Source organism: Alligator sinensis, unplaced genomic scaffold (assembly GCF_000455745.1).
Source record: "Alligator sinensis unplaced genomic scaffold, ASM45574v1 scaffold29_1, whole genome shotgun sequence".
Taxonomy (NCBI): domain Eukaryota; kingdom Metazoa; phylum Chordata; order Crocodylia; family Alligatoridae; genus Alligator; species Alligator sinensis.
In genome coordinates, this window is record NW_005841933.1 from 603,661 (window position 1) to 616,210 (window position 12,550).

At 40.2% G+C, this 12,550-nt stretch overlaps 1 protein-coding gene across 8 annotated transcripts in view; it reads left to right on the forward strand.

Annotated features, from left to right (window-relative positions):
* The window catches only part of SATB1 (SATB homeobox 1), a 108,269-nt gene that overhangs the window by 58,435 nt on the left and 37,284 nt on the right, over nt 1-12,550 (forward strand). For 7 of the 8 annotated variants that reach the window (XM_014517941.2, XM_025198945.1, XM_014517940.1 and 4 more), the window contains one exon: nt 6,630-6,842. The exons of the other annotated variant lie outside the window; for it this stretch is intronic. In XM_014517941.2, coding sequence (XP_014373427.1) covers nt 6,630-6,842 — 213 coding nt within the window. The remainder of the gene's footprint in view (nt 1-6,629; nt 6,843-12,550) is intronic. 8 annotated transcript variants of the gene reach the window in all.

A 12,550-nucleotide genomic window follows, 5' to 3' on the forward strand; every position in this document is an offset into this window, starting at 1 on the left:
CCCCCCCCCCCCCGCCCCCCCAGCCTCTTTTACCAGTTGCCTGCGTCTCTGCTGCTAGAAATTCATAGTACTCCTGTGAGGAGAGCTTCAGTGTACAGTGGGCCTGAGGTTTAGAATTTTCCTTTATAAGGCAATATTCTAGCCCACTGCCTGCAGAGAGAGAGATTTTCCATCCCTTTGGTCCATTTGTAGTGCCCCATAAAAAAGATAATATTAATTTACCCAGGATTTGATGGGAATTTTATCCCAGCCATAGCTGTCTAGATGTGGTTGGGATATTTGCCCTAAAATAAAAATAGTTTTGTTTCAGTTGCTAGCAGGTTAAATGAATGTTTTAAAGATTTTATTCAAGTGAAATATGGTGGTGTGTGTATGCACAGTTTGAACTTCCAGTGAAATACATAGGCTAGGCTCTGTCTTTGTGTCATCTGTCTTCAACGGAGATGGAGGAGCAACAGAGAAGTCACTTGTGGTTCCTTGAACCCTGCCAGGACGTATTATAATTTAGAGCAGCAGTTCCCAATCTGTGCTACACGTACCACCGACAATGTGTCAGTGGTACGCATTAACAGATTTATTATAATTACTTTATGTGACAAAAATGTGGTGGTGGTACTGAAGGCTGTATTGTTTTAAATTGGTGGTGTGCAAGCTGTCAGTTTGGGAACCGCTGGTTTAGAGCATACTTAGGGCTAAGGTAGTCATAAATGGCTGCCCATCAGCTGGGGATGCTGGACTGCAGTGCAGTCTAGCCATACCTTTTATGCTATAAGGAAGAGGAAGGATAGGATAGAGTAGCTTTTTTATCACCTTTTGTTAGATGGAAACCTTTTTACCTCATTTTCTTCTTTCTGTCTACCCACCTCAGGGCCAATCTTGAGAGTCACTATGCAGTCATTTAAATTTTTTTCACATTTCTTTTTCAGTTTTACTGTAACCATTCATGTGTTTGCAAACAAAAACACCCAAGTCAGGCAATTCAAAGCTCAGTTTTGCACAAACCAGTCTGCCATTTCACTTGAAGGCATAAATTTAACCCTGTATATAGTACAGTAGTAAATACTGTACAAGCCGTGTGTTACGATTCTAACCACTGCTGTGACTAATAACTTTGAATTGCCTCTCTCTCTTTATGTATACTGGCAACAATAGCATACATTGCATGAGCCCTGATTTTTGCAGTGCTGAGGTAAATGCAAAGCTCACACATTCTTCTCATCAATTAGAAGTTATTTGCACAAAGAGGGAGGCATGCTTTGCTGCTTTGGCCATGTCTGAATGTGTATTTTCTATAGGGTGACAATCTGATTTTTGAACATATCTTAATGTCTTTTTGCTGGAAGTCCTTCTTACCTCCATTCCACCCATATTATATGGTTTTACTTAAAATATCAGCTCTTTATATGCCATTCATTCATTTATTACTTTTTCACATTTAATGTGAAACCTTCTAGATATTTAAGACTATGCACATACTAATTCTTGGCAATTACTGTTTTAAGGAAGAATATTTGGATGCAGTAAACTGCATACTGTAATTTTAAAGCACAATTTGAGTTTACACTGATCACCTTGCTAGGCTGCTTTTTTTTTTTTTTTTTTTTTTTAACATTTTGTCTTTGGCGTGCTTTTATTTTCCAGTAAAATGAAGAATGAAGATGGATTATTCAAAATTGATAACAGTAATGGACCATCATGTAATGTTTTATTGAATTTGAGTTCTGTAAATTATGTGGTGGAGGGAAATTTGCCTGCTTAAGTATAACAGAAATTGCCACTGTGTTCATATAATTCTTCGTAGTGTAATTTAAGAAAAAGCACACTATCCATATCACTATTGAATAAAAGGTAAAAAGGTGCTATTACACTATCATGACAGCTCTCCGCTTACTACTAAGTAACATAGATAAATGTGTCTGCTTATAACTTACTTGGCAGGGATCCAAACTTGTGGGTGGAGCTTGCAAATAATCTTCCACCTGGACATGTGATTTAAGCACACTGCAATGGAGGCAGATAGCATTCAAGGATGTTCTGCATATTTTGGGGAGGTTTTAGCAAATCAAATTTTTCTTCAGGGAGCTTTGAAGTTCCGTGAGGCTGATAAAATCTATTTGAATCAGTGATTACATTCAAAGAGGAGACTAACTGGGGGCCAGACAGGCAATTTTTTTTTCATGTTGGCAGACACTTTCATTTATCTCCCATTTTAAAGAATTCATAATTAGCTTTTGAAAGCACAGATAATATTTATTGAACATTTTTGTGCAATTAGTAATGAATTATACTTGTGATGACTTGTAAACTCATTTTTTTTTTTTTTCCTTTTGTAAACTTGGTAATGTCTAAAAATTCATTTTTGCTGTAAGGGAAAAATGGTACTTTCAGGGTAACCAACATTAGTTAGGCATGAAAAACTGCATTTAGTGTTCAGACAGACTTAACTATGCTATCAGGAGAGCACACCAAGAATTGCATCTTGACAAAGTACTTAAAATATGTTAAATTAATGGTAACCCTTTGTCAAAGTGCTGGGTTTAATGCACATTTCTGGAGTTTTGCTGGTTAAAATTCAGCTAAAAAGGATATGACAAAATTTTGAAGTGCTCAGAAAAGAAAAATACTAGTAACACAAGCTAAAGCCATGTATTATGGAGTCGGGCTGTGGGACAGTGCCCCCTCTTCTCTCCCCCCACCCTGCCCCACACACATGCACATACACACTGTTGGTATGTCTGTATTCATATGACCTGAGATTTGAAATTCCTGGAAATCTGTGTTAACTGGTGTCTTCACAACCAATGCTAAAGACATATACTTAACCTATGCTTAACATTTTTAACAGTGCAATAGTATTGAGTGAGAGAGAGTGTGTGTGTGTTGGGTTTTTTTATCCTTTTTTTTATAACCACTAAGAGTCTTCATGAAGAAACACTTTTATTGACTAAAGACTCTTTTCTTCGTCCAGCTTATTTTGGTAGAAAGCAGGGTAGATTTGCACTTTATAGACTAAATTATAGATGCTTAAGCTTTTGTGAGCAGCATCTTACTTCATCAGATGGTATGAGGAGACTTCAGGAAGCATAAGGTGTCATAAGTTTTGCCAGCAATAGTCATTCTTCAGCTAGTATAAGCTGCAGCTATGCCAGGAGAGTTTACCAGTATAGCTACGTGAACAAATATTTTCTTGGCTAGATTATGCCTAAAAATTTCTATTTATGATACTTATTGCCTCAGAAGATACAACTTCTGTAGTAAAATGACTGACCCTTTGTTGACAAGGAATTGTCAGCTGCACGTTTTATGTCGTACTCCTGGCTAATCCACTAGTATCACGCTTTATTTATCATACGTATGCTCCTTTTCAGGGCTGTTGCAGAAAGCATATATGAGCATCCCAAGCACACTTAATGTGTGCTGAAAATGGCTGTATCTAGATAAACTACAATAGCAATTAAACCTTTTTTTAAAATCCTTGAAGTACTGGGGAGTGGACCCACTGCTAACAGGCATTCAGAGCAATGGGTTTTTTTGGTTTTTGGTGTTGTTTTGTTTTCAAAGAATTCAGTGATTTTTAGCAAATTGACAAATGGAAATTTCTTACACTTACTTTTAGCAAAGGGTATTCTTGAGTCCAAACATCAAAAATAATATTCCTATAACCTGGCCAAAATCATTGCCCATATTTTGACGTTCTACCTTAGTGGTACACCAGAGGTTCCCACACTACTTCTTCTTGTGTTCCTGCTTCCAGATTTACCAGGTGCCCATGTACCCCTACCAGCATACATTTTATATTTTAAGCCCTTAATGCCAACTATTATAATGAAAATTAAATCTGCCATTACACAATTTCTTCTGTTTACCCCCCCAAGAGATGTCTTGCATACCCCCAGGGGTACATGTACCACAGTTTGGGAACCCCTGTGGTAGATGCTGCCAAATCTTGCAAAAATCCCCACCCCCCCCCCAACACACACACACACTCACTCACTCACTCACTCACTCACTCCAAAGCCTGTGGGGTGAAAGGGTCAGGGATGAGAGAAATTCTACATGGTGTTCTTTGGGGTTGGGAGCTGAATCAACTCCAAGGCTAGGGACCAGACATTCAAAAAGCCTGAGCCTGAATTGATTCAATCTTTGCAGATTAATCTAACCTGTCTAGATTGAATCAGTTTGCAACTGTACAGACATTCCCTCTGGACTGAGGAAATACATGCACATGCCTGAAGTAGCTCAGGCTAGACGGTGGGGGATGCTAGAGCAGCCTGCCATCCCTTTCCACAGTGGTGACCTGAGGTGGGGCATGGCCAGGCCCTGGCAGGACCTCTGATATTAGGAAGAGGTTTAAACCCCCACACTGCCTGCACCGTCCCAGTCTTTTCCCCTCTCGCTGCTCAAGGGCCAAAGTGTTGCCAGCCCCCAGCTAGCACTCTGAGACAAAAGTGATGTGTACATTGCATGCATCTGTTGATGATACTAAGCTTTACAATCTCACTGTCCCTGCTTCTTCATACTGTCTGCAAACCTGACAGGTGCAGGAGCCAGCAAAAAGATAATAACACATTGTTTATCAGCCCATCAACAAAACAAAAGCCTCTCATTAATTCAAGCTCTTAAACAGCTTTTTCCAAGGAAGGAGGGACATTGCCAGCTGACCTGTTGATTAGCTCCAAAAAGCTCTAAGTGGACACTGTTCTGTCTGCCTGTCCCAATGAAACTGGACACACACACACACACACACACACACACACACACACACACACACACACACACCCACACACACACACACACACACACACACACAGCCTTCCCTCTACCTCTCTCAGCATTAGGTAGCATACCACATGCCTAGAGTCTGTGGGGCTGGAGTCTATGCTATAGGATATGGGGCGGGGATCCCTACTTGAGTGGCGAGGAGGGGGCCAGGCAGGGGGACCCTACTGTGCCTGCAGTTTACGTCAGAGCTCTGGCTAGGGAGCAGAGGGGTGGGGCCAGCCCTGTTCTCTGGAGTAGACAACACAGCCCAGTGCAGCCCAGCCAGGGCTGCAAGGCATCCGGGATGCTGGAGGACTCTGGTTTAACTTAAACCAGGAAGAGGTGTGGAACAGACATTGCATAAACTAGTTTAACCCAAATCAGTTAAGTCTGATACTATATTCAACCAGGTTTATCTTAAACCAGTTTCAGCCATTTTGAAACTGGTTTATGTACACTGAACATCTGTTCTGTTACAGATTTAAACCAGTTTCTGATCGCTTAAACTGGTTTGTGTGTAATGTCTGTCCCTAGCACAAATGGCTTTACTGGAACCAGCATGTTGTCATTTGAGCTAGTGGCTGGACATCTTATCGCTGTTCCCACAATCTGCTTCCTGCCTATCCTTGAGCTTTCCATCTCCTTCCTATTATACATCCCCTGTATTGCTTTTGTCCTTTGGTCTAAAAATCTCACCTTAAAACATTAAATGTCTTAATCTCTAATGTCATATGTCTGATGGACTTTGAAAACTAAGACAGAGAAGCATTGGTTGATACTATTGGTGGATTGAGAAGATGGAACCCAAATGCTGGAGCTGTTTGATGAAACAGTTACATGGGTGACCATAAGACACTAATAAATCAGACACCATTTTGGAAGCAGTCTGATCTTGCATTAAGAAGATATGGGCAGAGCATGGGGCAGGAGGATTAGGGAGGAAAAAGAGACATTGCTTTTCCTAACATTGGCAATGGTAGCAAAGCTAGCAATGTGTGCCCCAGCAGACCCTCGTCTCACTTAGTTTGTCAGTTGCATTGCAAGCACTCAGGAAAGTTTCCTCATCCTCATTGCAATCCACATACCACATACTGTTTTAAGTAACTACTACAGAACTCGTCACACAACCATGCCCACCTCAGCCTCCCTTAATGCTAAAACATTTCTCCAGGAAATTTCTCCTTTCTTCACTAAAGTTGAAGCCATGATCCTTTCAGAACAATACCTATTGCACATAGTGGACTTTCGTCACTTCAGTTTTCCAGATATTAAATCGAAAAGTCCATTTGGTGGTGATTATGGGGTTTTTTTATTATTTGGGAGGGAAATGTTGACATATAATAACTATGAATCTTCATCAGTAACCAGTGCTTTAGGAGCATTATTTGTTAATCCATTGAGATTAGTTTTCAAATATCACTTTCTTTCAAAGCGTTGCCTGAGTTTCTAGAAGTAGCTTTCCATTGCTCTAGAGTGAACTGCAGTCTTTGTCTAGCTGGCATGAGAACTACATAATCTAATGCCATTGCTCTATGTGAATTTCACTTATTCTTAACTTCTTGTGATTGTCTGACTGAAAGATTCCATGGCAAGTTAAGCTAGTAAAAGGAAAGAGACCAATTAAGCAGAATCAGTTTATGTTGTATGTAAAGCAGATGCTTAATAAAATTAAGAATACAATTGAGGCTCTCTTCTCCACTACCTAAATTGTCATTAATATATTCCTATGCAGAGCAGATACATTTGACTGGATGTTTTAAACTCAGTGGAAAGGAAAAAAGGAAAGATTAGGAATGGCTTTGCAGAGCACATTTTTTCCAAAGCTCGCACAGGCTAACTCTTCAGCATCTGTCTTCCCACCCCCACAGGGCTTGCTTTCAGAAATCCTCCGAAAGGAAGAGGATCCCAAGACTGCCTCGCAGTCCTTACTGGTAAACCTTCGGGCTATGCAGAACTTCTTGCAGCTGCCAGAAGCTGAACGAGATCGAATTTACCAGGACGAAAGGGAAAGGAGCTTGAATGCAGCCTCTGCCATGGGCCCAGCACCTCTCATAAGCACACCGCCTAACCGTCCTCCACAAGTAAACTGCTTTCTATGTCTGTTCATTGTGCTTCTCAGTGTCCCGCTGCCTGTCCCTTTAAAAAAAAAAAAAAAAAAGTGCTGCTCAGTGCAATTTATTTTTAAAAAATGCAATTGAATAATTCATTTTAGTGCACGTCACAAATTAAATCTTGGAAAAATATATCTAACAATATTTATTCCTTAACCCCTATTTAAAATTTCAGAGAATTACATTATTTCTCCTAATTTTAAAATTAATAATGTGCTCGTAGGTAAATTGTAACTTCTCTGGTTATTTTAGTGGATCATGGGCTTAATATGCCCCTGATTATTCTAACTTTTATCTGTGTTGCTTTTATAAATTTTGGACTGTAGTGAATATTACAGGTACTGCAAAGGACCTGACTTCAGTGGGAGCAGCGGCAGGCCTGTAGTTCATGCCCTGCTGAGCACATAGTATTGTGCAAAACCAGAAATGAGTAAAACAAAACTGAAAAATTGGGAGAAAGATTTCCTGTGGAAATTCTCTTTATACGTCAGAATATTCTTTCCAACATCCTGCAGAAGTTGATCCTTAAGTCCTTGTGGTATCTATTCATTGACTGCACATGGACATAAAGGTCTTCTTCACAATATCCCTTTTGAAAGATTGGTGCTTATGGTAACATCATGAAGCCCTTACTCAACCCCTAGTAAAGTAAACTCTTATTGATTTTTAAATGAAATCCTGTGGGACTGCTTGTTTGAGTAAGTGCTCCTCACATAATGAAGGGTTTGTCTGATGGGTCTCCAGAGGCCTTTTTTTGCACCTGTCAAACAAACACTAAAAAGTGGTGGTTTGGGAGCGCAAGGAGTATAGTGTAGAGTCATAGGATTGCACTGGTTTCCACAAGGAAGAAAAGCCCCTCCAAGATGAAATACTACTAAAACTGTGTCTGCTGAAATGTCCTCTACTGCTGTAACTCAAAGTTTTATACCACTGCTAGAATAGGAAAAACATAGTTAACAAATATGTAGGGCCAAACATGCTGTATATGCAGAATTAATTATATAGAAGGAGGCTTTGGGGTCATGAGAACTGTGGCCAAATACATGAGCACTGAGTACCACTGACTGATCTGACTCATTCACATGGATTTCTACATATTGTACCCATTTTCGGTATAGTACACTATCAGCAGACTCTGATTTTGTAAATTTTTTTTAGATAATGAATGCAAAAGATCCTGCTCGAAGTGGTAAATAACAAATCTGTGCGTGAGAGAGAGAGAGAAGACAGGAGGTAGCTTCTGATCTGCTGCAATACATTGCATGAGAAAAGGAAATTTCTGTAGCAGAAGGGAACAGGCTGTGCTAATGGTCTAGTTTTGTTATCGTAAATGGAGTTTAGTCTGTGAAGTCCACTATAGATAGTTGTCAAGATAAAGGGATGAGGGTCTATTTACATAGTGATGTTTTAGTGGAAGAATAGTTTAAATACAGATAACTGTTAAAATAACATTTGAGTGTGGTTTTAACATCCATAGCTACCCCAAAAAGTAGGCAATTCAGAGGTATGTTAGAATTGAGTCTTATCTCCTTCTGCCAAGATAATGCTTCTTTCTGTCTCAAGTGGTCTTGGGCCACTTGATTTAAGAAACAGGTTAACTTCAGTACCTACAGGTAAGATGTTAAATCAAACATAGCCTCAGGCTTAACTCGCTTTTTCTGATTTAAACTGTTATAGGCATTTCACTGCCTTCAGAAGATTTGTATTTTTTTCGTTTTAAAAAGTGAATATAGTTTTGTGCACACAGTACATAATACGAGTCTAAAGTACAGTCATTTACCAAGTTATACTTGTTACCATACTCAGTACCTACCTATACAGTGTCCTGAAAATGCTTGCATATTAACGTTCATTGGGAATCGGTGATACAAATAACCTAGTCATTTTAAAGGAGCAGATTTTTTTTAAAAGCAGCAATATACTGTATAAAAAGGTAAACTCCTGCTCATGGGTTGTCTGTGCCTCAAAAAAATAAATAAATCAGCAGCTATGTTTCCAGCTATAAAATTCAACTATATCCTACTACAAAACAGATTTTTAGTTTTAGCTATGAGAGAGCACTGGTCTAGTGCCCAGGACACAGTAATGTTTGAGTTGTAATTCTGAGTGCTGTTTGCCTTCTCTCTGATCTTGGGTCACTTTCACACTATGCCTCAGTTCATCATCTGTAAGCATGCATAACACTTACTAACTGACTCGTAGGGATGTTGCCATCCCTCACTTCAAAAATCAAAAGTCTTGTGTTTGCATGAAACAGCATTATTCCTGTTGCTAGAAATGCTGATAAAAGTACCCTGGTAATTGTACTGGAAAATATAAATCCTGTAAGTTGTGTTAAAAATAATATTACTGAAGAATTGTGATGCTCTTACCAGATGCAACACACCAGTAACAACATTATTTCTCATTGGAATTTTTTTGTCCAGTTTTACTGAGTATTGGTTATTAAATAAAGCACAGTTCAGTTAATATCCTTTCTAACGATAAGAAATTATACTCTGTCATTGTATAGCGATTTCTTTTTTGTTAAAGTTAATATTTTGCTGATTCAGTAGTGAACTTCTTGAGTTATTGTTTAAAAATAAAATCGTCACCTAGCCTGACAATAGAATTTACACAAAAGGGAAACATTTGACACTAATCTTAAAACCAGTAAGATCTGAAACAATTAAGATATGAAACCATGAAAAATGGGAACTAATATGCCACACATGAAGGATTATTTTGCAATTGCAAGTTATCAGTTTCGGAAGGATGTGAAAATAAACATCCTGAAAGGGATCTATTTTGCATTTTTGTATTGCCAACTGGTGGCCAGACAAAGCAAACTTAACCAATTAGTGGCTTGGCTTGTTGAGTGTGAATTATGCATAGCACTGCATGTGAAAATCAAAGCATATCCCTGCAAGTCTAATAGGATACTAAGAACTCACCAAGTACAAACCCTTGTGCCTGAGCTAGGAGGAACTATGCTGAATTTTTCTTACTTCGACGGCACTCTCACTAGTTACTACTTGAGCTGATATATCTGGATTGTTTCCAACTCTTTCTTGAACAATTTTAATGAGCTTTCATCCCCTTCACCCTTTTCTCCCCTTTCTGAGAAACAAAAAAAGCAAAAAAAAAAATACAATATTCAAAATCATGAGTCTGTATTCTAATGCCTGACGTAAAAGAATACACCCATGGCACTCTAAGCTGGACAAGCTGGCCATGTCTACATGAGACACTGACAGCACAGTAGCTCATGACTACTGCACAGTAGCATCATGTGGCAGGAACGCAATGAAATGCTACTGCACAGTAGTCACGAGCTACTGTGCAGTCAGCATCACAAAAAAGCCATTCCACAGTGCTACTGTGCAGTAACTCTGGTTACTGCAGAGTCATTTAGTACTTGCTTATACTAATAAATATAAAGTAATATACTTGTTTATGCAATAAGCTAGTAGAAGGCAAAATTTTGAGCGACAGCCAACATGGTTCTGTCGTGGGTAGGTCATGACTGATTAACCTCATCTCCTTCTACGACCAGGTTACTCACCACCTGGATAAGGGAAATGAGGTCGACATCATTTACTTGGACTTTAGGAAGGCCTTTGACTTGGTGTCTCATAAGGCTCTGAAGGTAAAAGTAGGGGACTATGGGCTCAACAATTCAGTGGTCAGATGAGTGGAAAACTGGCTGCAGGGTCAGACCCAGAGAAACTAATACATGGATCTGTGTTGACCTGGTGAAAGGTAGCCAGTGGGGGTCCCCCAAGGTTCAGTAGTTGGACCAATGCTTTTTAACATCATCAGTGATCTGGATGTGGGGGTGAAAAGCACCCTGGCAAAGTTTGCCAATGACACTAAGCTGTGAGGAAGTGTGGCCACACATCAGGTTAGGCTGACGATCCATATGGACCTAGGCAGATAAGTTAGATGGGCGGACCAGAGCCAGATGCTGTTCAACACTGAGAAGCGTAAATTGCTCCATCCGAAGAGGAAAAGTCCATGACAAACTTACAGGCTTTTGCGATGCTAGCTAGCACCACATCTGAAAGGGACCTGGGGGTCATAATTGATCATAAAATGAATATGAGCCACCAGTGTCATGCTACAGTTAGCAGAGCAAACAATATGCTGGCATGGATCGGCTGGTACATCTCAAGCAAAACTAAGGAAATTATTTTCCCGCTCTACTCAGCATTGATGAGGCTGCAGCTGGAGTACAGCATCCACTTCTGGGCACCACACTTCAAGGAGGATGTGGAGAAGCTTGAAAAAGTCCAGAGAACAGCCAGTTGTATGATTAGAGGCCTGAAGAGCAAGCCATATGAGAAAAGGGTGATAGATATGGGACCGTTCAGCCTAGAAAAGAGAAGACTTAGGGGGGATTTGGTGTCAGCTTGCAAATACATCAGGGGTGAGCATCAGAGGCTAGGTGAACAACTATTCACCAAAGCACCCCAGGAGAAAATCAGAAGCAAGAGTCATAAACTCCTGGACGAAGGATTCAGACTGGATATAAGGAAAAACTTCTTCGTGGTTCGTGTGACCAGACTGGAATAGACTCCCAGCAGGGGGAAGTGGGGTGCAGGCACAGAAAGAGACTGGACACGCACCTTGCTGGAGTTATCCTGCCCAGAGCAGAGGGGCTGGGCCCAATGATCTCACGACATCCCTTCCAGCCCTAAACTTCTGAGAGTCTGTGACTGCGGAGTAACAACTGTACAGTCAGTGTCTCGTGTAGATGTGGCTGCTGTGTGAGGCAGCTTGAACCAAAGGAGATGATATACATAAGAGCTTGCAATTGAAAATTATTCAACTTACTGCTGACTGGGGTAGAAGTATACACAATAAGCTCTATCAAGAGGTGTGATATTTATTAAGGTCATCTTATCACTGTAATGCTTAAAAGGCTGCCTAGCTTAGGACTTCCCTGTCCAGAAGATCTTACAATAAAATATTAAGAGGGGAAGTGAATCCCAGGAAATTAAAGTGCTCAAGGTCAAGAAGCAGATCAGTGGCAGAGCTGGGAGTAAACCCAGTGCAAAGCCAGTGTCCTATATGACTTCATCCATTCACATACATGCTCCAGATAAATTCCTTCCTTCCTTCTCTGTGCTTTCTATTTAGACCTGTTCACTCCATACACATTCTGCATAAAAATCTCCCCAGCAGGGTCCCACATAATTTATGGGCAGTTCTAAACTGACCTGAAGGATGAGTATATACCATTTACTTAGATATAGATTGCAACAAACAAACCCACTTTGACCAACTTAATTTACCTTCTGGTGCTGAGGAAGAACTCTCCTTCCATCCATGTGAGTGTAGTGTTATGCATATGGGTGGGTTCTTCCTTGCTGGAACTTTCTTGAATGGGTTCCACTTCCCTGTCCCCTTGTTCTGTAGGATAATTATCTCTAGAACTTAGATTCCTTTGGTCCCTTTCTGAAATCAGGACTGAGAATTAAAAAGACATGAAATGACCCTTGTAAAGTTATTCCTCATTTGACTTAAATGTGTGCATGCCTGGCTAATCTGAGCTGCAGATTTTCCATTGCAGAATACTCCGATCAAGTTTTAGGTGCCATCCAATAATCCTAAGAGAGTGAGTGCCTCTCTCCAAAGACAGAGTAATCTCCAGTGCTGCAGAGCCCTGGAAGCTCTCCTCCTCCCTCTCCCTTCCC